This window comes from Cervus canadensis, chromosome 5 (assembly GCF_019320065.1).
Source record: "Cervus canadensis isolate Bull #8, Minnesota chromosome 5, ASM1932006v1, whole genome shotgun sequence".
Classification (NCBI taxonomy): Eukaryota; Metazoa; Chordata; class Mammalia; order Artiodactyla; family Cervidae; genus Cervus; species Cervus canadensis.
The window spans coordinates 45,033,232-45,056,130 of record NC_057390.1 but is presented as its reverse complement, the minus strand read 5'-3'; the positions used below and the strand labels follow the sequence as shown (position 1 = coordinate 45,056,130).

The window sequence follows — 22,899 nt, the reverse complement described above, 5'->3', positions numbered from 1 at the left end:
CCAACCACTGTTCAGGTGCTTTCCTGGAATGAACGCATGTAGTCCTTGTCGTGGGGTTTCCGCGGTGGCTCAGCAGTAAAGAATATGCCTGCCAATGCAGGAGATACAGGTTCGATCCCTGGGTTGGGACAATCTCCTGGAGAAAGAAATGGCAACCCACTCCAGTATTCTTGCCTGGGAAATCCTATGGACAGAGGAGCCTGGTGGGCTACAGTCCTTGGGGTCACAAGAGTCAGAGAGGACTTAGTAACTAAACAACAACAATGAGTTCTCATCATGCTCCACAGGTTAGGTGCCACCACTGTCCTCATTTCTCAGAAGACAGAACCATGTGTAGAGGCTAAGCACTCACCCAGCTCTGACAATTAGTGGCAGTGCCAGCGAGAATCAGTGATGGAGCAAGCTGCCAAGCTCAGCGCTCAGGAGAGGGGAGAAAGAAAAGAGGTTTATTTGGGCCTTCCAACTCAGAGTGTCTGCTTTCCTTTGACAGGAAATTGATGATTGCCTGGTCCAAGCGAAAGACCGAAGTTACGATGCCCTTGTGCACTTTGGGAAGCGAGGCTTGAACGTGGCGGCCACGGCAGCGGTGATGGCTGCTTCCAAGGTACCGTGCCAGGACCTGACCACCATGGCTGTAACTCATCCCAACAGGCTAAGTATAGCTGGGGTACCCTTGAAAATCTGAGGGGATAAAGGGTGAATATTACCCTCAGAAAACTGCATGCTTGTGCACACACACACATGCAAATGATCTATGCAATACCGGGAGGTTCCCAGAGCCCCTGAAGCTCACCTGTGGTTCTCATGTTAAGAATTTCTAAGTTACTTGAAGCATAAACCTTGGACACAGAGAAGAGGGGAGGGGAGGCGACGGGGCACTTCTTTGCAATTTCCCAGCATGCACTGGGAGAGTCACCTAAATAGACAGGTGCAGAGACTTACCTGAGTGAGCAGGTGCACTCCAGGCTCACATGACCCTGAAGATCCAGGGGAAGGAACCCAGGGTCCTAGAATAAGTTGAGTGGTTTAAATGTGGAGGACAATATGTGTAGTAGCAGTAACTAGAGTAGAAGAGTGTTTAAAAAAAATTTTTTTTTACAGTGTTGTGTTGGTTTCTGCCATACAACTTGAATCAGCCATGATTATACATATATTCCCTTCCTCTAGAGCCTGCCTCCCCTCTCCCCATCTCACCCTTATAGGTCATCGTGCACCAGACTGGGCTCCCTACGTTATACAGTGACTTCTCACCAGCTATCCATTTTACACATGATAGTGTGTGTGTGTATATATATATTGATGCTACCTTCTCCATTCATCCTACTCTTTCCCTACCCCTCTGTGTCCACAAGTCCATTCTCTGCATCTTCATCTCCATTTCTTCCTTGTAAATCAGTTCATCAATACCATTTTTCTAGATTTCATATATATTCATTATGACCCAGCAACCCCACTACTGGGCATATACCCTGAAAAAACCACAATTCTAAAAGATACATGTACTCCAGTGTTCATCGTAGTACTGTTTACAATGGCCAGGACATGGATGCAACCTAGATGTCCATCAACAGATGAACGGATAAAGAAGATGTGGTGGATATATACAGGGGAATATTACTCGGCCATAAAAAATGAATTTGAGTCAGTTGTAGTGAGGTGGGTGAACCTAGATCCTGTTATATAGAGTGAAGTAAGTCAGAAAGAGAAAAACAAATGTCATACAGTAGAGGAGGTTTGAAATAAACACAAATCTGTGGGATATTGTGATGTAAGTCATTACTTCCTTCTCTTTTCCACCCAGCCCTGTTCAAAGGCCCTCTGTGTTCCTTCCCAGCTTCTTCTTCCATCACATTCTCTTTGTCGTTGTGTCAGTTTCTTATCATGTGCTCAACCCTGAAAAATGTAATTAGTAGACGTTTACTTGTAGAGCAAATTCAGCAGATGGCCCATGTAAAAATCACTTCCCCCAAACTCGGATGTAGAGTAGGGGTCTACAGTTGGAGGATGGAGAAAAAATAGTTATGCTTATGTCTGGGGAGACCCCGTGGTTGGGAGGTGAGTTGTATTTGCAAAGAGAAGCTATGAGTCCTAGATGGTGATGTGAGAGTTTCGGGGAAGGAGAGGGTAGAGCTTTGAAAGGATTTGGAAAAGGACTTTGAATACTGATCTTAGTGCTCCATGAGCTTCCAGTGGATGGTGGAATGGAGTGTGTGGACAGTGAGTTGGGTCAAGGGACTGAGCTGGGTTTTCTAGGCCCAGGGAGAAGCACTTTAGGAGCATTTCTGGGAGAAAGATATAGCACACGGGGCTGAGTGTGTGAAAAGTACCATCCACATAAAGTCAGGGAGTTCTGAAGACATAGGTTGGCAGGGAGATAAGAGAACCAAAAGGGAATGATTCCTGTTTCAGAGAAGGACCACTGCTTATGTAATACAGAATCGTAGTGAAGTGTCTCGCTGCTTCTACAGCTGGTACCTGGAGGGTCCCTGTCTACCTTACTACAATAGTTGCTGGCAAAGCAGCGAATCCCAGGGAGTATCTTTAGAGGGGAAATTCTGCTGCTTTATCTTCAGATATATCAGAATTTACAAAGAGCAGTGAATTCCAAGATCATTCTATTTGAGATACAATTGTTTTATGCTTTTGTGTTTAAGCTGAAAGAAAAGAGAACTCGGAATTGCTAAATTCTGAATTGATCAGGCCAGCTTGGCCACTTGAGGTTTATAGAAGCCTTCTTCCAGGCCCCCTCCTCCACCCCATCTTCTCTGCTTCTTCACCTAAAGGACTGATTACTGCTCTTTCCTCAGCTCAAACATAGAGCATCAGTGTGGTATGTTTATCAGAGTGGCTCAGTGCAGGCCGCGCGGCCACTCAGCCGTGTGTGTAAATTATATTCTGATGGTAATTCTGTAGGGCCATCCTTTTCCAGGTCCCTGTCCAGCCGGAGTCTCCTGAGTCTTGATACCATCTTGGCTGGTCACCATCAGCCCCTCTGACCACCGGGGAAGCCCGTGAGCCCAAGCCTCCAGCCGGGTACCTTACAGCTAACCTGAAGGATGCTCCAGACAGTCTGAAACTTGCTTCAGAAAATAACTGCTCACTGGTTCTTGTCTTGCTAAAGTAGTGAGGGACGCCTGCTTTCTGCTGAATTTGGTTTCAGACTAGAAATTTTTCTGCCTCTTAGGAGCTTTGCTTTTCCTCTCTAAATGTCTTAACAGAGAAAATACTCTTCTCTCCCTAAAATAATGTCCTCTATTTTTTAAACAGATGTGTACTTAAAAAAAAAATAGGAAAATTCAGTCTGGCTGAGGGGTAGATCAGTGGTTTCCATAGCAACAAGGGACCACTCCAGCCAGCGGTTGAAGAATGATGACTCATCAGTGGGTTCAAATCTGGCTTCAATGTTCAAACCACCTGGGAAGCTTTGTTTCTCGTTTTTAAATAGATTCTCAGATGTGCTGAATCAGAATTTCAGGCCATGGGCCCTTGCATCTCTATTTTTAACAAGTTCCCCAGGTGATTTTCAAACAGCGAGCTCATTACGGGTCACTGCCTGACACCCCATGTAGAGCCATAAACCACAGGTGATTAGGGTTAAAACAATTAACTTCTTTAACATTCCTGGGATGCAGATTTAGCCCCTTAGAAGCATTAACCTTGAGAATGAGAAAGCTGAGTCCAGAACAACCTTGTCAATGACCCCAGGGCAACAGTCAAACCAATTTTGTGGGGGGAAAAAAAAAGACACCATGTCAAGTCCCGGAGGCTAGGGTGACCATATAATATAATATGCAGACAGGACACATCTGAGAGTGAAAGGGTGCTCTAATTATTATGCTAGGACAACAGGCATAAACTAGGTCTGTTCCAAGCAAACTGGAATTTATGGTTGCATTGCTCGTGGCCCCATTTTACATCTCCTGGACCCTGCCTGTCTCCTTTACGAAAACACCTTCAACTGACAAATCAATTCTCACTCTAAATACCTACTGCATTTAGCTCAACAGATGCAGAACACAGGGTGAGGTGCCTGAGAGCCTCTCTGAGTTCAGACAGATTGAAGAGGGCCTGGGCCCAGGTGACCAGGTGAGGAGGGCGCTTCTTCCTCATCTGATATCTTTTCCATCCTTTGATGCTTCTCCAAGAGGAACTGCAGAGCTTAACTGGAGGAATGAAAAGTCTTTTACCTACACTTTTAGTTCATTCTTTTTCCTTGTAACTTTGAGCCCTGAGCCGTTTCTCAAAAAAAAAAAAAAATGTTTGCAGGGTTTTTGCAAATAATCATGAAGTGTGAAGAAGGTTTGTAAACCATTTGTTCAGTTGCTCAGTCATGTCCAACTCTTTGAGACCCCATGGACTGCAGCACACCCGGCTTCCCTGTCCAGTTTCCAGGAGTTTGCTCCAGCTCATTGAGTCAGTGATGCCATCCAGCCATCTCATCCTCTGTTGCCCGGTTCTCCTCCTGCCTTCAATCTTTCCCAGCATCAGGGTCTTTTTCCAGTGAGTCAGCTCTTCATATCAGGTGGCCAAAGTATTGGAGCTTCAGCATTCGTCCTTCCAATGAATATTCAGGGTTGATTTCTTTTAGGATTGACCGGTTTGATCTCCTTGCAGTCCAAGGGACTCTCAAGAGTCTTCTCCAGCACCACAGTTTGAAAGCAGCAATTCTTTGGCCCTCACCCTTTGTCGTGGTCCAACTCTCACATCCGTACATGACTACTGGAAAAACCATAGCTTTGACTATATGGACCTTTGTCAGAAAGGTGGTGTCTTTGCTTTTTAATATGCTGTCTAGGTTTGTCATAGCTTTTCTTCCAAGAAGCAAGCGAATTTTAATTTCATGGCTACAGTCACTGTCAGCAGTGATTTTGGAGCCCAAGAAAATAGGGCCTGTCACTGTACGAATTTAAGTTGCTATTGATGTTTTACCTTAGAACTAGAAAATCTAAAATAAAAATATTGCACATTGGAAATGTCTCTCCAGACCTATTAACCCCAACACATCCCCCAGTTTTCCCTAAGGTTTAGTCCTTGTTCCTGGGAAGTAGCAGTGCATCTTTGCTTTCAATGACAGCTGCTCTCTCTCCTTCCTGGGAACACACTTCTCTAGTACCTTCTTTCTAAGTGTCCCTCGTCTCCTGGTTGGTTCTGAACTTAGATGTTAGCTATTAATATTTCCCAGTCAGTAATTCCACCTGGAGGGAATATTGAGCCCCACATCTTTTTAAGACTAGAATTGGAAAGCTCTCTTTTTAAAAATAATTCTCTAGAAATTCATTGGGTTTCCCTGGTATGCTGAGACAGCAAAGAATCTGCCTGCAACGTGAAAGACCTGGGTTTGATTCCTGGGTCAGGAAGATCCCCTGGAAAAGGGAATGGAGAAATTAATTAGTTAAGCAAAATACATTCTCACATGAGGAGAAACCATCGTGAGAAAAAAACATTGAGTAAGAGTTTTAGTGACTCTCTCTGGCTCTGCCCATGTGTCTATCCACACGAACTGTAGTCTTTTCCTCCTAATAAACACTTTTCACTAAAAAAAAAAAAAATTTAAGACTGTGAGATATCCAGGCCCCCTCACTCCCCTTGACATTTGAACTATACCCTCCGTCTCTTCCACCTGCCCGGTTCTCTGGCCTGGTAAACCAATCTTGTTTTTTACTTGTCTCATAACTTGGAAAATAATGTCATTTTACTTCCTCTGGAAATCCTATCCTAGAACAGTTCCAGCAGTGCCAATAATGTTATTAGAGTCAGCTGTTCAAGTCAGCTACCCTCAGTAAAGCTGGCACTCTGCGTGAGGGATGCTTCTGTCCCAGATTGCCTGTGGATTCTTTGCTCCCTAGAATCGGATATTTCCTGTTAGTTTGTGAGCTCCTGGTGATGAGTGGCTCTGGTTTCTTTTCCCTTGTTCCTCATTTAGGAAAAAACCAACACTGCCATCTTGTTTGTTGTTTTACACTCATTAAATCGATCTGAAGAATAAACTTTTTGAGACCTCCAATCCTCTGTTCAAAATGGTAGCCACTTGCCACATGTGGCTACTTAGATTATTTGAAATTATTAAGTTTTAATATTCAATTCCTCAGCCTTTACTAACCCCCTTTTAAGTCCTCAGCAGCCAGTGTGGCTAGTAACTGACACAGGTATAGGATGTTCCACCGTCACAGGAAGTTCTCCTGGACAGCACTGCACCAAGACCTCTGTTATGCCTCTTGGGTTCTCCTTTGCCTTATTTCCATCTTCTTACCTACAGTGCTCTGCTTTAACCAAGGCCTCTCCCTCCCTCACCTGCTCAGCCCTTTGGGCTTTTGTATGTGAGGTGTACCAGGAAAAGAAGGGCATGGAGACTCAGCCTACAGCATTGCCCATGGTGGAACTTTTGCTTCTTCACCTTCTCCCCTGGTCCAGCCCTGCTTTTACACTTTGCTGACTTGTCAGGCAAAGCTCAGGCACTTTGCCTGCAATTATGGTCAGCGGCCACCAGGGTATAGCCAAGCCTTGGCTATAGCCCTAGTATCCAAATAGCCAGGCACAGTCACAGAGAGATAAATTACAGTGTCTTCCCATTCATTGGAAAAAAAAAAAAAAATTCCCCTTCTTTTTTGCTTTAAAAATAAACTCTATGGAACAATTCACCATAATTTTTTTTTAAAGTTGTCTGCCTCCGATCCTTATTTTTTATCCATCATTGCTTTCTCTGAAAATCTTGCTTGAATAAAATGCTGCTTTCAAATGACCATGGAACTTTATTTTTGGAGCCAGAAGCTAATTCTGGAAAGTTCATAAGCCTAGTGATTTGAGATTTCTGACCAGACTGGAGTTGTTTGCCTTTGTTTTTTTTCTAGCAAAAACCCAAAAGACAAAAAAAAAAAAAAAAACCTACCTGTTTATAATCTGTCAGATTAATTACAGTTAATCAGATTTAATTATATTTAACCCATTTAATTAATTATATCAATTAAATATTGATTCTCTTTTTATAACATCTCCCTATATCCACTCATGCTTGGAAGGCATGCTTTCCAAGGAAGAAGAAAAGACTGCTGGCCCCTCCAGGTTCCCGTGTCTCCCTTGCATGGCTTCACACCCTTGTGTCTGCCGAACCCAGGGACTCCAGGAAGCTTCGTGCTTGTCCCTTCACCCCTCAGAGCAACATTTCCCAGCCTCTGTGCTCACTTACGTCAGGTTAGCCCTCTTTCTGTTTCAGCCAAGGACTGTGTGACATAAAATTAATGTTTAGAATTCACTATGGCAACCGTTTAAACACCAAGATTATCTAAACCATATGGACAACCCACTGAAAAAATTTGGAAGTATTCCCTGCCCTCTAGTCTCCCCAACAAATCAGCCTGCACTGGAGCTTGTTGCCAAAAAAACAAGCTGAAACAGAACCAAGTAAACCTTGTTCACTGTGGTTCTGCCATGCTCGCCTTTGTTACCCAATGCCCTTTCTCTCCGGATTTCTGTTTGGAATCCACTCCTGGTGGATTAAAACAAGGAAGAGACCCAGCCTCACAAGTCAGTGGAAGGGCCGGCACTCCACAGTAACAGAAAGAGTTACTGATCTGATGTCACTTGCCCCACCTCTGCTCCAAGTTGGCCTGTGGGGGTGATGGTGCTGGATGCACCAAGGGTGGCAGTGGAAGAAGAGATGCCCATGTGCCTGCCTGGCCTCTGAGGACCACTCTGAGCGTGGTTGAACCTAGGAGGTCTGAGAAACCACTTTTAGGATCACCATGAGTGGCTGTGGGGATGGCACCACAGCCTCCATGGAGGAGGATGGTCGCCTCGTCCTCCTTGACTCATGTCTCTACCATCTCCCTCACCTGCTCAGCCCTTTGAGGCCTTTGTATATAACGTTCACCAGGAAAACAGGGGTATAGAGACTCAACTTACAGCACTGCCCATGATGGAGCTTTTGCTTCTTCATCTTCTCCCCTGGTTCAGGCCTGCTTTCACACTTTGCTGACTTGCCAGCCAAAGCTCAGGCAATTTGCCTGCAATTATGATCAGTGGCCATATGTCTCTCCCTGCCCCCTCCCCTAACTCCCTTGTGTTTGGATTCTCCAGGACCCCAGCTTGCTCCTTTGCCCCTCCAGGGCCAACTCATCCTTTCCTCGCCTTCAGTTGTCACCTGATGCTCCTGGCTCCCAAATCAGCTCCTCTCCCAGGTCTCAAGTCCAGCATTACTGGTTCTCTGAACATCTCCCTCTTTCCTGGGCCATTAGTACCAGGTTCCTAACTCCAAATCTGCCCCTCCTCTTGTGTCCCAGCTTTCTGATGATAATGAAATCACCATCCTCTCTGGTCCCCAAGCTCTAAATCTTAGCCATCTTTGATGCTCTTCCTCTGACTTTCTCTTCAAGACCTGCCCATCTGACATCCCTTCCTTCCTTCCTCCCTTCCTTCCCCTCTTCCCATCAGCCTCCCTTCTAGCTTGGACTACCGCAGTAGCTACTCAAGTGTTACTGCCACTCTCCCTGTTTGAGGCCTGTGCTTTCCGGTACTGATCCCTGCCTCCCTGTCTAGTTGCTCCTGGCTCTTGTACTGTATTTACAGCGCCACCTCCCGTGCTTATCTAGCAACAGCGACTCCATATGGTGTTGCCTGGTGATTCAGATGGTAAAGAACCTGCCTATGATGCGGGAGATCTGGGCTTGATCCCTGGGTTGGGAAGGTCCCCTGGAGAAGGGAATGGCTACCCTTTCCAGTGTTCTTGCCTGGAGAATTCCATGGACAGAGGAGTCCGGCGGGCTACAGTTCATGGAGTTGCAAAGAGTCGGACATGACTGAGTGACTAACATGCTATTTCCAGAGTTTTCTCTTTCCTACCTCTTCTGATGCTGATTCTTCATCTGCCTCTGTCCCAACTGCTTGAAATCCTATCCACCCTTCAAAATCAAGAGCCACATCCTCCACAGCTGCCTCCTCACATTCCTGGTGAAACCAGTCTCTCGATTCATGGTCCCCCAGTGGCCCTCTTGCCGTAGTTATAGCCATGTCTTGTCTGCATCCCTACTAGTTACACAATAAATAGTAAGGAATGAAGGACGGTTGTACCTGTTTTTAGCTGTCACAGCCAGAAGAACAATGCTTAGTATCAAGTGTGGGCTTTGAAAATGAGCAGGCCCAGGTTAGAAATCCCAGCTCCAAGACTTCGCTTGTGGTCCAGTGGTTAGGATTCCTTGCTTCTGATACAGGGAGTGTGTGTTCGATCCCTGGTCAGGGGACTAATATCCCACATGCTGTGAGGCAAAAAAAACCTCCAACAAACCTCAGTTCCTCCGCTTGCTATTGCATCTCTGTAAGCCTCAGTCTCTTCACTTGCAAAATGTGCATGATGATGGTTTCTGCCACAAAATAGTCATGAGGCGATGTCCAGAGACTTCTTAGGATGCAGAGCTCATGTGGAGGCTGCCTGTCGGTCACTCCTCCTGTGTCCATTTACACCCTGAGGTTGATTATGATCTTCACTCACTGATGAATCAAATAAAAGAAACAAGTCTGACGCTGGCATCACAGTGTGATTTACAATCCCGTCTTTTCTCTGGGTGTGGTGGCGTGAGCTGGGCGTTGCCCGTGCTCTGTCCACCTTGCCTGTGCTGAGTGGCCTGCGAGAGACACTCCCCCACCCTGGGCTTCAGGTCCCTCTTAACTCTGGGCTCGACTTCTGCCACCTGTTCAGCTTTGAGGCGGGCAGTGCCTGGGCAGCAGCTTCTGTATAACACGTGAGCCCCTGCCCCCATGCCCCCACCGAGAGAGAGAGAGAGAGAGAGAGAGAGAAGAATGTCACCCTGTGAGTGACTAGAACAAGAGCCTTAGATGCCGCCATCTGTAGCCCCTCACTGCACAGGGGAGGAGACAGAGATCCTAGGGCCGAGCAGCTGCCGAGGGTCACACAGCTGTTAGATGCCCAGCTAGGCTGAGAGTGAGACTCTAGTTGCCAGTCACTTGTTCCTGCATCACTCCAGACACCCCCACAGCCCCCTCCCCTCCACACACCCCAGACCAATGCTTCCTTAACCACATTCTGCTTGGATCTCACCCCCTGGCCAGGAGGACCCAGGACTGAGGGCCTGAGAGATGCCAGTCTGCCACTGAGAATTCTAGAACCAACCCTGGGTACTTTTAAGGTTGTCTGTCAGTTTTTCAGGCAAGGCTTGGGGCTACACTTAAATCCTGGGCAGTAGGTCACAAGTTACCTTAAGACATTAAAGGTAGGGACTTTTCTGGTGGTCCAGTGGTTAAGCGTTCACCAGCCAGTGCAGGGGACATGGGTTCAAATCCTTGGTCCAGTAGGATCCCACGTACCGCAAGGCAACTGAGCATGCCTGCCACCACTACTGGGGATCATGTGCATAGAGCCTGTGCTCTGCAACAAGAGAGGCCGTCACAATAAGAAGCCTGAGTACCGCAACTCGAGAGTAGCCCTGACTAGCCACAACTAGAGAAAGCCCAAGTGCAGCAATGACGACCCAGCTCAGCCAAAGAGAAATGAATTAATTAACTTTTTAAAAAGATACTGAAGATAGATTCTCTAAAGCTTTATCACTGTGTCCTAATTGGTTTTTCAGTCGCTAAGTCATGTTCAACTCTGCGACCTCATCGTCTGCAGCACACCAGGCTTTCCCTGTCCTTCGCTATCTCCGGAGTTTGCTCAAACTCATGTCCATTGAGTCAATGATGCCATTCTGTTGCCCCTTTCTCCTCCTTCCCTCAGTCTTCGCCAGCATCAGAGTCTTTTCCAATGAGTCAGCTCTTCCCATCAAGTGGCCAACATATTAGAGCTTCAGCATCAGTCCTTCCAATGAATATTCAGGATTGATTTCCTTTAGGGTGGACTGATTTGATCTCCTGCTGTCCAAGGGACTTCAAGAGTCTTCTCCAGCACCACAGTGTCCTAATATTACATTGTAAATCAACTATACTTCAATAAAAAAACAGAAAAAAGAAATTAGATCCTGGAACAGGGATCTGCCTCACACAAAGCTCCTTCAGGGTCTGATCTCTCCAAGGACCAAACAGGGCTTCTGGATGGGTCTCAATGGTGGCCTTCTGCATGTGAGGGCTGGGACAGCTGGAGTCCTTCCTGGTGACCCTGAAAGCCCACCACCTGGGTGCTGGCCTGGCTCAGAGGACCAGGCCCAGCTCTGGTTTATAGGGACTCTGCTCATTCGTGCACTGTCATTGTCCTGCATAATGTCCTCATTTCCCATCCCTCTCCTCATCTCCTCAGCAGCTATTGTGGGCACCTCAGATCCAGCCAGTGCTCCAAACCAGCCTTCCGTCACCAGAGCTAATGTTCATTTTGCACTTCATCTCCCCTTAAGGGCACTGCTAGTCCCTTTTTTTTTTTTTTTTCCTGATGTGGACCATTTTTTAAAGTTTTTATTGAATTTGTTACAATATTTCTGTACAATTTGTTACAAAATGTTTCTGTTTTATGTTTCGGTTTCTTGGCCATGAGGTATGTGGGATCTTAGCTATCAGACTACAGATGGAACCTGCATCCCCGGCTGTAGAAGCTTGGAGTCTTAACCTTTGGACCACCAGGGAAGTCCCGCACTTCAGTCTTTCCTGCAGACATCCATGTGCCTGGATCCAACTTGAGAAAGAAAGACAGAGCACACACCAGGGGCCATTCTCCCTGGGGGCACACAGTATATCTGGAATATTCACATGACTCTTAAGTGTTAGTCACTCAGTCATGTCTGACTCTTTGTGACCCTTTGGACTGTAGCCTACCAGGCTCCTCTGCACATGGGGATTCTCCAGGCAAGAATACTGGAGTGGGTTGCCATTCCCTTCCCCAGGGGATCTTTCCAACCCAGGGATCAAACTCGTGTCTCCTGCATTGCAGGCAGATTCTTTACCATCTGAGCCACCATGGAAGTGACTCTAAAATCCCACTTATTCACTTGGATCACCACTCAGAAACCGTCAGTGGCACTCTCATCGAAGTCCAGGTTTAGACAAAGCACAGTTTTTCCAGACTTACCTCCTGCTGCTCACCAGGCACCTGAGCCCCTTCTCTGATCGGTTCAATCTCAGTTTCCCAAATCCAGGTTTTCCTCTCTCACACCTTGGCTCCGACAACTCTCCGGCCACAATATCCCTCCTCTCTCTGATGCTGCATCCCTCCTCTCTGTGATGCTGCAGCCCTCATCTCTAACTCAAGTTTGAACTCTTGGACGAAGCCTCTCTGGGTGTTCCTGCCCACACTGCTCTCTTTCTCTCTGTGCCTTGAACGTCTGTCATGTGTTTTGTCATCTGTCCTTTGCTGTCTTGTTTGCGTTTGTGTCTTGATGCCTGGCCAGACTGTGAGGCCCTTAGAAGCAGGAAAGTGTTAGTTGCTCAACTGTGTCTGACTCTTTGTGACCCCATGGACTATAGCTCGCCAGGCTCCTCTGTCCATGGGATTCTCCAGGCAAGAATAGTGGAAGCAGGAACCGTGTCTTGATTCATATTCATTTCTGTTTTCTTCCACCGGGCTTCCCTCAGAGCTTCTGGAACACTATCAGCATTGGTGGTGAATGAAGGAATGAAGACATGAGTGAATGAGTGAGTCTGAGGCCAGGGCAACAGAATGGTGCCCTTCAACCCATTTCATAGGCTTGGTGCCCATGGCTTTTTTTTCTTTTCCCCTTTATCAGGTGGCTCGACTTTTTCCTTTTGTCTCCTCTTTGGACCTCAGAGAAGGGCAGGTAACCCCGTTGAGAGGTGTGACTAACTTCGAACTGATCCAGTCGGGGAGAGAGGCCAGTAGCCACCTCTGCCTACCAGCCATGGTCTGGATCCAAGCCCGGTGTCTCTCCTGCCGACACCCGTGTGTGTCCATGTGCGTTAATCCCAGAGCCGGGGTCAGCCTCCGCCCAGAGCCTCTTATTGTGTTAACGTGGTGGCATCTAACATGCGATTAACTTATTTGTTTTTGTTTGTTTGTTTGTTTCATGCCTGGAGAGTGAATTGGATTTGATGATTGATGCTACCGTTGATGCTATGGTGGGAAGGATTCTTTCTCTTTTGTTTGATAACCCACTTCTGTGGCACAAACGCAGGCCCCTGCCTTCATCCAGCATGCCGAGAAGGAGCCTGCTCGGGCTTGGTGTGGAGCATGTGTAGCTGTAGAGGCTAACTGTGTCAATGAGGTGCGTACCCCATGGGAATCTAGAAGGAAGCACTCACGCTCTTTGAATTGCCAGTGGGAATTGTGGTTACTGCTGGCGGCTTTGTTGTCAACTGACTGACTCACTGCAGCCTTCTGACTTCATTCTCATTGTCATCAGTCACAGGCCTTAGATATGGTGTGAGGTGAGGTGTGCTAAACTTTATGCCCTGCTAGAGCCCCCTCCATGGGAGTCCTGGTGTCCCTTCCCCACTGTGTCCCTCCAGAAAAGAGGACCTCCTCAAGGGCCTGCAGCCAGACTTAGTGACTATGTTAAATCGGGGCTCTCTGGGCTGTAATGGCAGGTGTTCTATTAGTGGTCAATTTTTTACCTAGAATATCAGATTACTAGAGGTCTGGTGGGTTTTCCCAGGAACACACTTGCTCCCCCGACTAAGAAAAGCATTAAAACATAGAGAATTTGGTGTGTGTTGGCTACATGGATTTCTTATTCCTTACAAATTAGGGAAAGAATTAGGAATTAAAGATCTCAGATTTCCAACACTGTAAATCAATCATACTCCAGTAAAAAATAATTATAAAAAAGTCTTTTAAAATTAAAAAAAAAAAATTACAGTACGTGTTAGGTATAAATATGTATGTGAAAGTACTTGTAAGCACCTAAGGTTTATATCTTGAATCCATCTACAAAATTAGAAAAATGTAGTAATGAAGTACAAATGGAGGGACTTCTCTGGTGGTCCAGTGGTTAAGAATCCGCCTTGCAATGCAGGGGACTTGGGTTCGATCCCTGATTGGGTAACTAAGATCCCACATGCCACAGGGCAACTAAGCCGGCGCACCACGACTAGAGTTCAAGTGCTGCGGTGGAAGATCCAGAATGACCCAAGGAAGATCCCACGTGCCGCAAATGAGATTGGACACAGTCAAATAAGTAAATTAAATAAATTAAAAAATACAAATGGAAAAAGTACATCAATAAAATTGAAACACACACACACAAAAATAAAGATCTCAGATTAATAGAAAATTCAGTGACACAGTTTACCTCTTAAAGTTCAGTTTTCTGAGTTTTAGCCAGGAAAAAAAAAAAATTTAAATAATCAGGAATAGATTTCCCTTCCTCGCCCCCAAGATACTTATGTGGGATTTCTGGTGTTTTAAGGAGCTGAGAGAGCCACTGGGCCACATGCTATCAACATGCCAGGAAAAACGTAAGGTTGAGTCTGTTCAGACAAACAGCGTGTGAACAAGCAGCTGCAACAAGACCGGGTAGAGCATGCTTATAATACGGTGGGAAATAAAGAGCTCCAAGTAGGACAGAATACAAATAGGAGACTCGTTTTCATGGAAGGCCGACTACGTCTCCCTTTCTGGTCCCATGATATTGGGCCACGGGGAGGTTCTTCCAGGCGTGAGATGCTGAAGGCAGTGCAGACCTGTGGTGTGACAATCCTGGGGCAGGTGCTCGCAATGTGCCTGAAGTAGGCTGACCTTGGCTCATGAAAGGGCTCCAGACTTCCCAGCTTTTCCTATGGTTCATATTCTAAACTTGGTGTTGGCTGGGAAGGAAATTGATACAAGAATTTAAAGACACCCACCCTAGAATTTTATTTACCTTTCCTCAGAAGTACCTTGGGAGGCCCAACGTTTATTCTAGAGATTTTCAAATTACTCTGGAAAGTCTCAGGGTTGCGATCAGAGCCACATAATCAACTGTAGAGGAGAAGGCCATAGATTCTTGAAGTTAAAATTTTCCAGTTGGGAACTCCAGAAGGGAATCTTACTCAACCCTTTAACTTCCCAATGAGGTTGCAAGGCTGAGCAGGACCAAGTTGATGGGTTGGGGTCCCCCAAGCAAGAGTTGAGACCAGGCTCTCAAGGCTGGAGGGTGAGTACATGGCAATTTCTGGAGAAACCACTTCTTCCTCCTTTTTTCTCATTTGTTTTAAATAATTCCATGTTGTTTTTTCAGTCTAGATGGCATTTGTCAGCATCATGCAAGACTCATATTCACAGATTGGGGTCCGCAGGGTGGTCATGGAAGAGTGCTGTGGGTGTTACTGGAAATGCAACTGTAATGATTTATTATGTGAAAGGTGATACATGTTCATTGTACACAATTCTAAAAGTACAAAAGAGGGCATCAGGTGAAAAGTCAGTCCTACTCCTCTGCCCCCGCCCTCCTCTGGCACTGTTTTGTTTTGTTTTTAAGATTTATTTATTTTATTTTTTGGCTGCGGTGGGTCGTCATTGCAGTGCTTGGGCTTTCTGTAGTTGCAGTGAGTGGGGGTTACTCTTCACTTGTTGGGTGTGGGCTCCTTGTTGCTGAGCACAGGCTCTAGGTACACCGGCTTCAGTCGTTGCAGTGTGTGAGCTCAGTAGCTGTGACACACAGTCTTAGTTGCATGTGGGATCTTCCCAGACCAGGGGTGGAACCAGTGTCCCTTGAATTGCAAGGTCGATTCTTAACCACCAAACCACTGGGGAACCCTGACACAGTTGTTTTAAAAGAAATCCTGTAATGGGACTTACCTGTGATTAAATGATCCAGTGGTTAAGAATCCACCTTCCAATGCAGGGAATTCGAGTTCAGTTCCTGGTGGGGGAACTAAGATCACGGATGCCACGGGGTAACTAAGTCCCTGTGTCACAACTACTGAGAAGCTCACAGGCTGCAACTAAGACCTGATGCAGCCCAAAATAATAAATAAATACATAATTTTAAAATCAATAAGTAAAAGAAACCCTGTAACCTTTCAGCAGGCACTTTCACAAATGTAACTATTTGGCCATTAACATGGTATAACTGGGGCTTCCCGGGTGGCTTATTCAGTAAAGAATCTGCCCACAGTGTGGGAGACCCAGGTTTGACCTCTGGGTCGGGGAGATCCCCGGAGAAGGGAATGGCAACCCACTCCCGTATTCTTGCCTGGAGAACCCCATGGACAGAGGAGCCTGGTGGGCTACAGTCCATGGGGTTGCAAAGAGTCGGACACGACTGAGTGGCTGACACACACACCAGGGAACTCCTCTACTTCTTCTTATTAAAACGGCTTTCTTGGAGTCTTTAGATTTCTTCTGTGTGTCACTTGCATACATGCAGTAAAGGGAAGCTATAGACACAATAAATTGGTTGAAGTCTTTCTAAGATTCTTTTGAACCACTTATCAGTATCCGTATATGATGAAGCCACATCACTTTCTGTGCTCTCTCGAGTACTAGTGATGCAGATATTTTGTCTCTGAGATGTTCATCCATGTTGCTGTTTCCCATTCTGCCACTTCCTGCATCTTACTAGAAGGTGTCAATGGAATGTGTTTTAAACAACCTGGGCTCATAATCCTTCTTCCAGTAGGTCTTGGTTTGTTAACAGTGAACAGTCTAGAGTTTCCTTTGTCTGGTCCTGCCTTCGGGAATAACGACCGAGTGCATTCGTGTGTAAGCAGTGACGACAAGAATAAGGCAAGCGATCGTACGACTCACCCTAATTTCAGAGGTGAAAAAAATATATGTCTTATAATTGATGCACATCATTCAAAAGACGTCTAGGAGTAAGTGGACACTCAGTATCCCCGTGTCTTAGTGATGCCAAGGCTCCGGGTGAATGTCTTGGTGAGTCTTTTTGTCACAAAATGGCAGTTCCCACACTCAGAGGCAGAAAGCAGGGAGCAGGGTCAGGCCTTTCTCCTTCTGCATGTCAGAGAGAGAAAATATCTCTCCCAGAAATCCCTTAGCAGGTTCCCCCTTACCTCCCATTGTCCAGAACTGCATCACATGGCCATGCATAGTAGGTAGGAGGGAGTTTGGGAAATCTGTTTTTTCTCACCATTTTGAGAATGGGATTGAGGATGGCTTTTGGATGGTCAGTTAACAGTCTATCTCACTGTGGTCAAATGCATTTGGAGTTTTCTCATTTTTAAAAAATTTATATTTTATTTATTAATTTGTTTTTGGCCACACTGTGTGGCATGTGGGATTTTGGTTCCCCGACCAGGGATTGAACCCACACTCCCTGTATGAGAAGCATAGACTCTTAACCATTGGACCACCAGGGAAGTACCTGATCTTTCTGTTTTTTATTTTAGGAGCAACTTGTTTGTCTCAGGTAGCTAGAGTAATATGTTAACCATCATCATAGTTGACGTTTTGGGACCACTTACTACACGCTGGGCTCTGTCATGGACGGTTTATGCCATCATCCCATTTACTCCTCCCACCCACCTGCCACATGGATGCTGTTGTACAGATGATAGGCTCAGGTCACCCAGCTGTAAGTGATAGGACTGAATCCAGGTCTGACTCTAGAGCTGTGGTTTATTCATTTATTATTGGAGTATAATTGCTCTACAATATCATGTTAGTTTCTGCTGTACAGCGAAGTGAATCTGCTACATGAATACATACATGCCCTCATTCTTGCACCTACCTTCCACCTGACCCCCATCCCACCCCTCCAGGTTGTCACAGAGCACCAAACTGAGCTCCCTCGGCCACACAGCAGGTCCCCACTGGCTATCTACTTACACGTGTAGTGTCAGTCACATAGTTGTGTCCAGTTCTTTGGGACCCCGTGGACTGTAGCCCACCAGGCTCCTGTGTCCATGGGATGCTCCAGGCAAGAATACTGGAGTGGGTAGCCATTCCCTTCTCCAGGTGATGTTCCCGACCCAGGGATCAAACCTGGGTCTCCTGCATTGTGGGCAGATTCTTCACCGTCTGAGCTCCCAGAGAATATACACATGGTACTGTCTATATGGGAGAAGGCAATGGCACCCTACTCCAGACCTCTTGCCTGGAAAATCCCATGGACGGAAGAGCCTGGTAGGCTGCAGTCCATGGGGTCGTGAAGAGTCAGACACAACTGAATGACTTCACTTTCACTTTTCACTTTCATGCGTTGGAGAAGGAAATGACAACCCACCCCAGTGTTCTTGCCTGGAGAATCCCAGGGACGGGGGAGCCTGGTGGGCTGCCGTCTATGGGGTCGCACAGTCAGACACGACTGAAGTGACTTAGCAGCAGCAGCAGCAGTGTATATATGGCAATCCCAATCTCCCAATTTGTCCCACCCTCCCCTTCCCCCGCTGTGTTCCTATGTCCATTCTCTACTGTGTGGTTCTTAATCTTCAGTTTCTGTAGCTTCTGGTATGGCACTTCTAAATGGTTATTTGTCCATTTGTCTATTTACATTTTGTCAGAAATCAAGCTGTATTTTTGGTACTTCCTAGTAACACCTAGCACAGTGTCTTGCCCATAGCCAATCCTTGATAAATCTTTGTGAAATAGATAAAGGAATAAATGGAAGAATGAATGAAAGAGCAAATTTATAAGTAGTTTTCCTGAATGCTAACCTAATATTGAATTAGTCCATTATAATTATCAGAATATTTCCTCCCTCTTTTCAGGATCAGTTTTTGTTCTTTAGTCTCATTTCTTCTAAATTCTAGATGTCATTGTGAATGTTTCTGAGTAGAAATATCATGGGTCATTAACTGATAGATTTGGAGAGGTTTATACTGGGCAGCCGGTCCTACCCTCATTTTCTTGGCAAAGACTACCAAGTCATCATATCTGGTAGGTTAAGCCTCAAACCCCTTGCCCACCATCATCCCAGGGCAATATCTGAGGCAACCAGGACAATTTCTGCCTTTTTCATACGTGCATGCATGCTAAGTTGTTTCAGTCATGTCCGACTCTTTGCAAATCTATGGACCATAGCCCACCAGACTCCTTTGTCCATGGGATTCTCCAAGCAAAAATATTCCAGTGGGTTGCCATGCCCTCCTCCAGGGTATCTTCCCAACCCAGAGCAAATCCATATGTCTTATGTCTCCTGCATTGGCAGGTGGGTTCTTTACCACTAGAGCTACGTAGAAAGCCCACCTTTTTCATATAATGCCCTCCAAACACCCTTTGCCTGGATTTCATATTCTAATTGTGTATGTATCTGATTACTTAAATAGTTTTCTTTGTGTTGTTGTTAGTTTCCAGGAGACATTGCATCACACGGGATCTTTCTTTGTGGCACATGGACTCTCTAGTTCTTGCACACAGACTAGTTGCTGTTGCTGGGGCTTAGTTGCTCCGCCATGTATAGAATCTTAGTTCCCCCACCAGTGATGGAACCCGCATTACAAGGCAGATTCTTAATCAAACCACCAGGGAAGTCTGCCTGTCATGTCTTGTTTCAGGTCCCAACCCAATCCTCAATAACCCCAGTCTCCTACCAGCCCCTCCCACCTCAGGTTTCCTTTTCTGCAAACAGGAGTCTGTCCTCCAGCCCCCCAGGTGCACCTAAGACGCCATTGTCCCTGTGCCTGCCTTACAATCCTTTTCACAATGACAGAGTCTCTCATCCAGACAACAAGGCCCTTCCCTTTCATAAGTATAATGGATCGATCTTGCTTTCCTAAACAAAAGAACAGTTTCTGCCTGAGATGATGTCTGTGGCTCCCTCAGGACAGTAAAGGGCTTCCCTGGTGGCTAAGTGATAAAGAATCCACCTTTGATGCAGAAGACGCAGGAGAGGCAGGCTCGATCCCTGGGTTGGGAAGATCCCTGGAGGAGGGCATGGCAACCCACTCCAGTTCTTGCCTGGAGAATCCCAAGGACAGAGGAGCCTGGCAGTCTAGGGTCCACAATGTTGCAAAGAGTCGGATACAACTGAAGCCACTGAGCAGGCAAGACAGAAATGGTTACAGTCAGCAGGGTTTTGTTGCATGTATGTTACTATTTTTTTAATAGCATCTTTTTCCTTCCTGATTCATTACCTTTGGCTATTTTATGAAGCTCAGATGCACCAGTGGCAGTCAGTCTGACTCATGGACAGTCACATGAGTAGATAAAAGAAATTGCTGTTGTCATACATTTAAAAAATATTGTCTGCATTTGATTTCCTTTGAAAAGACTAAGGACTGAGCACATACAGATTATTAAGTTCTGATCTTCTGGTCAGATTCCTGTGTCCTGATGATTGAGAAAAATGTAGCTATATAAGGATTTTTATTTCTGTAAAGCTGGAGAAGCCACAGAGAAGCCCTGGAGAGTAGGGACTGAAGGCAATGGTAGTGTCCTCCACCCTGGGCCTGGCTGAGACCCTGCTTTATTGTGGGGGCATCTGAAGGAGAGGAGAGTCAGGAGGCAGAGACACAATGGCTGAGCCTATAGGAGGCCCTGGGACATTCTGGGCCTGGTTCCCCTCTGTGTTTCCCAAAAGTACGCAGGGAAACTGCCTGTGCGGAGTCCTTCCAGGGGCTTGGTCTCTCCTGTGCTCACTGTCAGAATCCCCTGCAGCTCCCCCTGGCTTGTGGGGCAGGCCTCTGATGGGTGCCCCCTCTGTGTGTGTCCCCCACGCTGCCCCTGGCCCATGGGGCAGGCCTCTGACAGGTGTCCCTCCTGTGTTGTGTCCAGGGACAAGGTGCCTTATCGGAGCGACTCCGGAGCTTCAGCATGCAGGATCTCTCCACCATCAGGGGAGACGGCGCCCCTGCTCCCTCGGGCCCACCTCCACCGGGCCCTGGGCGGGCCAGCGGCAAGCACGGCCAGCCTAAGATGTCCAGGAGTGCTTCTGAGAGCGCTGGCAGCTCAGGTAAGTATCACTTCACTTCCCTTCTTTCCCACCTCCTAGGCCTTGCTTCCCTAGTGAGAGGCCCAGGCCACCCTAGCACCCTTTCCCCAAGGACTCAGCACTCACACAGACGCCCATCAGGCCATTCAGGTCAGCCAAGGGACTGAGTGCCACTCAGGCCAGGATGGGAAGCTGGCCTTAGGTACTCTGATGGGGGCAGAGTTAGGTCACCTACACCGAGGGTCCTGCTTCCTCCATCTGATTATCTGGGTTGGGAGGGTGTTGAGGGTGGTTGAATAGTGGTACACAGACAAAGCCTAGAGGTGACTGGCCCAGCTGCCCTCAGCCAAGGCAGCTTTCTCTCTTTCCTTCCTCTGTCCGCATGCTCCCAGGAGGGCTCACCTGTCATGAGCACCTGAGTGTCTCCCCCCCACACCCAGGGCTTACGGCTCCCATGGTCCCTTTTCTTGACATGGTGTTTCCTGTCCTCTCATTCTACCATCTCTTCCTTCCTTGTGCCCCCACCATAAACCTCACCATGGGCCACCACGTGCCAAGGCCACACTAGCCCTGAGATCTAATTCCTGTGGAGGCCAGGGTTGTATGAAACCATACCTCTGCCTCCGTGTCTGCCTGGTAGAGAGGGGTCCCTGTGCCAGAATTGACATGGGACCTTATTATTAAATATGTAGAGTCCTGGGCCCACCCCCAGGGGATTCAGTTTGTTGAGGATGAAACCCTGATACTTGATGCTGTCAAGGTGCAGCCACATTTGGGACCCACCGACTTCTGATCCATCAATGGGTTTCTGGTTTGTGGAGGCTGGGGTCGGGGACTGGAGGGTTAGGGAACCGGCCAGGACTTCTGGCTCCCCAGACTCTTCCTAGGGGAGGTTACAGGGCTGAGCACTCCTGCTGCCAGCTGAGGGTTGATGGGGAGGGGGCGGGCTGCAGGGCATGGTTCTGAATCTCCACCTCCGCCCCTCTCGCTTGATGGGACATTGAGCCTGGGGGTGGATGTGGGGCCACTGTGGCAATCTCTGGCTGTGATGTGTGCCAGGTGGCTCACCTGCCCTTAAATGTATAAACAGGGATGTCCAGGTCACTTAGACCTGGGTCGTGTGCTGTGAGATGCAGCCTGCAGGGGGCATCTTAGAGTCCTGAGCATGGGGTCCTTCCAGGCCCACACAACTTGAGGGTCTAAGACATGGATGGGAAAGAGGAGCTTCATGGCTGCCCTGGGAATGACAGCGTGTGCTCCCTGCCCAGAAAAGGAGACCAGCTCAGAGCCAGGCCTGGCATCCTCCAGTTTCCTCCCCTCTCGGGAATGTCCCCTCTACCTAGGATTGAAGATTGTGGCTTTTCTGTTGGAAGAGAGATGTTTTAGCCCTACGAGGGTTGGGGAGATGGAGGCTTGGCCATGGGGGTGAGATCCACCTCGGGTAGGGAAACCCTGTCCCTGAGCCAGGAGAACTTAGTATGGAATCCCTAAAGGCCAGGCAGGAAGGGATCTTGGGGATCACTCAATCTCACCCTCTGATTTTACCAATGAAGAGACAAAGGCCCAGGGAAGGTAGCTGTCATCAGGTTTGCGCCTGCTGGTGACATTCTCCTGTGGCCCCCGACTCCCGGGTCAGCACCTTCTATCCACTCATCCACTGGCCATCAGGTTTCCTTGAGCATCTTTGGCCTCTGACCTCCTGGGCTCCTAGACATGCAAGCCTCCACCCTTGATCAGTTTCTGGGCTACAGAGCCTCAAATGAAAGCTATCACTTTGACTTGATAAAGGGTCCCGATTCTGTGAGGCTCAGTGGGCAGAGCTAAAACCAGTAGGGTAGAGTTCTGAGGGGGCAGCCGTTTACCAGCTGTGTGGCCAGGGCAAGCGCTTTATCCTCTCTGCACCACAGTGTCCTTATCTGAACACACGGAATGACTAGCCCCATGTGCAGAGTTGTCATGAGGATTCAAATGAAATAATCCACGTGAAGATGCCTAGGTTCATGTCTGGCACTCTAAGTAGTAGCTGCTATTACTGTTCTTGTTGCTGTCTAACTTACCTAGAAAAGCACTTTAATATTAAAGTGTCCAGGATGGAAATGGGTTGCCTTGTGAAGTATTGAGATCCCTGACATTGGAAGGGCCCAAACCAGAGTTATCATGTACCAAGTTCCTGCGTTGGCCAGGAAGTGAGTCTAGGTGG

General features: G+C 47.2%; 1 protein-coding gene across 11 annotated transcripts in view; it reads left to right on the top strand.

Annotated features, from left to right (window-relative positions):
• Positions 1 to 22,899, top strand: part of REEP1 (receptor accessory protein 1) — a 129,424-nt gene that overhangs the window by 90,882 nt on the left and 15,643 nt on the right. For 7 of the 11 annotated variants that reach the window (XM_043468739.1, XM_043468745.1, XM_043468743.1 and 4 more), the window contains exons 5-6: positions 491 to 604; positions 20,543 to 20,720. In XM_043468739.1, coding sequence (XP_043324674.1) covers positions 491 to 604; positions 20,543 to 20,720 — 292 coding nt within the window. Of the gene's footprint in view, positions 1 to 490; positions 605 to 12,656; positions 12,842 to 20,542; positions 20,721 to 22,899 lie in introns of all 11 variants that reach the window. The other 4 variants (XR_006269437.1, XR_006269439.1, XR_006269438.1 and 1 more) reach the window with 1 other exon arrangement.